At 40.4% G+C, this 4,558-nt stretch overlaps 1 protein-coding gene across 2 annotated transcripts in view; it reads left to right on the top strand.

Moving 5' to 3' along the window:
- jade2 (jade family PHD finger 2) overlaps positions 1-4,558 on the top strand; it is a 148,175-nt gene that overhangs the window by 129,066 nt on the left and 14,551 nt on the right. The window contains exon 12 of one of the 2 annotated variants that reach the window (XM_020611973.1): positions 3,193-3,324. The exons of the other annotated variant lie outside the window; for it this stretch is intronic. Coding sequence (XP_020467629.1) covers positions 3,193-3,324 — 132 coding nt within the window. The remainder of the gene's footprint in view (positions 1-3,192; positions 3,325-4,558) is intronic. 2 annotated transcript variants of the gene reach the window in all.

The following is a 4,558-nucleotide window of genomic DNA, read 5'->3' on the forward strand; positions in this document are numbered from 1 at the left end:
TCCTGCCACCTTCATACTGATTCCACGTGCTAGATTTGAGCACGGATTCAGAGTCATGTAAATAAAACATGATTTCTGTCATGATCAGAAAAGAAATCTCTATTATGTTGAATATCAATTTTCTCTCATGGAGAGGTGAAACCTGAGCTGTCTTTAAATGAAGCTTTTTCCACCTAATATTGTACAGTTCTTACAAAAGTGAAAAAGCTCCATTCAGGCTTTGAGCACAGGAGACAGTAAGGATGTTAGCTTTGTTTCTGGAGCGTAGCTGTGATGGAAGTAGAGAAGCAAATATTTTAGGTGGTACCTGGAGAAAACAGCTTAATTCTTTCTTTAAAAAGAAATCTCATATCGATCAGGATGTCACATCAGAGTAGAACCAACTGCTGACCTTTTTTACTTTAAGAAACAATACTACAAGTGAAAAGTGGAGTAGTGTTAGACACAACTCTAATTTCAAGATTTACAGAAATATAAAAATTAAATCTCGTCTTTGTCAAAACTCGTGACTGAGAGGTTTAACTATTGTCAGATGAACAAAAATGCAAACTCTTCACACTTCATTTAAAAAAAACTTTCCAACTTCGAACTTCTTCTTTCTTCAGTGTCTGTTTTCAGTGCATGCTTATTATTACATTTATAAGTTTTAGAAATTGTTGGGTTTTTTTGCTCCACAAAACTTTTCACAAGAAGGAATTTTCAAGCATCCTCCCAGCAGGAAATGGATCTGTCATCGACCTGAATGTACAACTCATCTGCCCTTTTCACATTTCATTCCATCCCGTTTCATCCTTCCGGTCATCACGCACGCTGTCGGTTTCCATAATGTCTCCATGTCGTTGATTCTTCCACTGCACTTTTCATTTCTGAATAGAGGTAGAGCACAAAGTCTGCCAGAACTTTAGAAAGCAAAACAAAAGTGGGAAGTTTTTAGGCTAACAAATATTTTCCTTTTTCCTTGACTTTTCTTTCTTGCTGAACTTTTCTCTCTTTCCTCACTTCTTCTCTCAGTTCAGACACACACACTTCTGATATTTGTGAGGCCACTCCCTGACATAAGGCCTTCCCTAGCCCCTTCCCCTAACCTAACCTAATTCTAACTCTTAAACCAAGACTTTGAACCGATCTTTGGAGATGTGGGGGCTGCTACAGATGTCCTCACAATGATTGTTTAAAAAAAAATTGTAAACACAACTATAGAAAAATGCACACACACAAACACAACAAGGGTCATCTCAGTATGAACTCTCTCTCTGCTCTCACAGCTTCATTCATGCATGTCCTACTCCTCCATGCTAAAGCAAGCATGAGGACAGCCTGCTGCTGGCGGTGACAGACACACACACACACACACACACATACACATGTACGGTCAGCGTGCACTGTACTGAACAATGCACAGTCCATTTTAAAAGAATCTGGACTATATGTGACACAACAGCCACAAAATAATGCAGCAGATTCTGTTGTGCTGGCGGCTCAGCAAGTCAAACTTTTAATTTGTCCAACACTGTACTTTGGCTTATAACCACATACCTGCAACATTAATGGTGTTCCCATCAACCATAGCAGTGCTTTGTGTTCAAATGTCTGACAGACAGAAAATGTCTTAGTTTATTTGTTAAACCAATATGTGTTAGCTTTTAGCTCTGCACCTCTGTACATAACTAGCTGTTGGTGCAGGTCATCCATGTCTGCTGCTTTACCTCACAGTGACAGCGGAGTGAGGCGCACACACAAACAAATCAATTCAGCTTCCCTAAACCCAGCATAACAATAATGAACCTGCAGGTGCCACCTGCTGTACCAATGCGTTAACTCGTTGCACATACATACACACATACATGACACACTACAGCAGGAGGGTTAGTGAGCCTTGCGGGCAGGACTCTGTGTCTGTGTAAACTGCAGGGGCCTGTTACAGCAAGACATCCTAACAATAAGGCTTCCTGTGTCAAAGAGTGAGGGAGAGTTCATCACTAGTGGTGGTTTATGCGGAGTGTGAATGCATGTGCCTGGGTCATAGTTTTTTCATGTGTGCAGCTGTGTGTGCAGATATGTGTGTGTGTGTGTGTGTGTTAGGTGTGCACAGCTGAGCAGTGCTCATTGTGTTTAAACTTAAAAAGGAAAGACCCAATAACAGCCAGACCAACTTGAATAGCAGTCGACCCTGACAGAGCGAGAACACAAACACCAGCTGCAGCATGATACGCTAGGATTCAGTTCAGTCAAGTTAACAAGCAGGCATGGTGGAAAAGAGCAGCAGCATGAGAAGAACGATTTCCTCAGAACTCATGTAAAGTCATAGAAATTCAAATAGTTTGTTCAAATGCTTCAAACACAAAGTTCTGTCTCCTCCTGTATTGACAATAAAACATTGTGTTGAGCTGGAAAATAGAAGACAGTATTAAATACAACCTTAAAGTCTGCACAGAATTGTGTAATTTGGCTCATTTCCATTTCAAAGAAAAAATCTGAACCGTGTGTGAATGATACAGTATATGACCTGAGTTCAGTATAATGATCACCTTGTTGTGATGGGATAAGACGCCCTCATTTTTGTTCAGCTTTGAAAACTTTTATTTCTAGCCTGCTGCAGAACCACGAGACTTACCAGTTAGGAGTTAATAACGTCATCCATGTCTGAGGAGGGCTGTGTTATTCTGCACCTCCCACAGGTCAGTGACGCCTGTTGCACTGGGCTGCACTCCCTCAACACAAAACATTTAAACAGATTTAAAGGTACCGGTCACAAGCTTATTGTCGACACGTTTCAAAACACGAACAGTGCAATAACACAGTCAGTCCAAGGAGTGTATCATTCATGTGTGGAAGCTATACTTCTTTAGTCCTTAAATTAAGGTTTAGCAGAGCCTTTTCCCACTGTTATACACTGTTTCCTTCATTATTTCTTCCTCTGGCTGCTCCTTATAAGCTTTGATCTAAATGTATTTATCTATTTATTGCAAAACTGAAATGAGATTGTGGTGTGTTTCTATCACCTGAAAGAATCTCCTAAAAAGCCAACTAATAATCTGAAAAACTTTCCGTAACTAACAGTTATGCTACCTTGTCACTTGGATTCCACCTGAAAGAAAGAAGTTCCCCCAGGCTCAGTCACACTTAAGCCAAGCTTAAATTGAATAAGTCAACTAAATCCTTAACCTGAGGCCATCTTCTGTCTCCCTGCAGAGAAAACCCAAAAGGGTGAAAAGAGGAAACAAAATGGAGTGAAGGAGAAAGGGAAGGAGAGAAGGAAGAATAGTCCTGAGAAGAAAAAGGAGAGATGGAAGTCAGAGAGCGGCTCCCTGCTGAAAGAGCTAGGTACATTGTGTGTGGGTGTGTGTGTGTTTAGGTGGGTGTACGCCCTGCAGCGTTTGCAGTGTTTCCAAACTGATCAAACGTACTTAGGCTGAACATATGCCTATGTGTGTTTGTGTGTCCACATGAAAGCTCCTGCTGGCAAAAGGTTAGCACATTCATAGCCTCAGTGCATCAATAATTCATTTGAGGCAGCGTATTGACATAATGTTACTTCATTGTTGCAGTAATAAAACAGTCAAGACATTATAAAAGTCGGAAATCTCTGGAGAATATTATTCTGTTTTGCCTTGGTGGAGATTTTGTGTTTATGTGGAAACTTAAAGAAATTATCTGCATCATGAGAGCTGCACCCCCTCAACACGGTTTCATTCTGCTGTTGTCAACGTCCTTTTCATTGTGGTGCATTACTTTTTCTTTATTTCTTTACAAACTTCATGCCTCCATTGTGAGCGCTGTCATGCACTGTCTGTGTGTTTATCACTGTAGATCAAATGTCAGGTGCCATGGTAACATCTTTAATAGGAGTTGACTGCAGCTCAGCCCAGCAGGTCTGATCTGATACATCACTCTGTCGCATAGAGTAGTAACATCACTCGGAGAGAGAAAGAGAGGAAAACTGTATAAAAGTGAAAGAGAGAGAGATAAGACTGCTGTCCCTGTAAAGAGTGAAAACCTCTCTCAGCTCTTCTGTAATACAGTTTGTCCCAGCCAGACATCCGTAGTTCACATCATTGCTAGTGTGAGGCGTGTTCGTTTTATATTGAAAAGAGAAGACTTAATAAGTTTCACTGTGTGAAATTTATTATGCATTAACGTATCAAAATTAGCATGTGCATATGGATCTTCACTGTTTAGGATAAAACAGAAAAGACTGACCTCAACTTAGTGGTATACAATATTTATATGAAAAGGTGTTACTATCTAATTGGTCCAAAACTGTTGGGGAGAAGCCGTGGTTTAGACTTAACTCTCCCGTTATTGGTCCTTCAGTCCGTCCGTCCTTTCTGCTCCAATCATCGTGGACAGCTCCCTAGGAAGGAGGAAGAATACTGTTTTGAACTGTTTTTAATCTAAGTTTGCATATGTAGATACAATCCTATTAATGTGAGTAAACCAGTGTGAAATTCAAAATGAGTAATGTAATGGAAAACACTTCTACTCTTTTTAACTGTAACTTCTTCTAATCACTACTGTCTCTGCCTAAGAGCATGTGTGTGTGTGTGTGTGTGTGTGT

The sequence above is a fragment of the Monopterus albus genome, unplaced genomic scaffold (assembly GCF_001952655.1).
Source record: "Monopterus albus unplaced genomic scaffold, M_albus_1.0 scaffold119.1, whole genome shotgun sequence".
NCBI classification, from domain to species: Eukaryota; Metazoa; Chordata; class Actinopteri; order Synbranchiformes; family Synbranchidae; genus Monopterus; species Monopterus albus.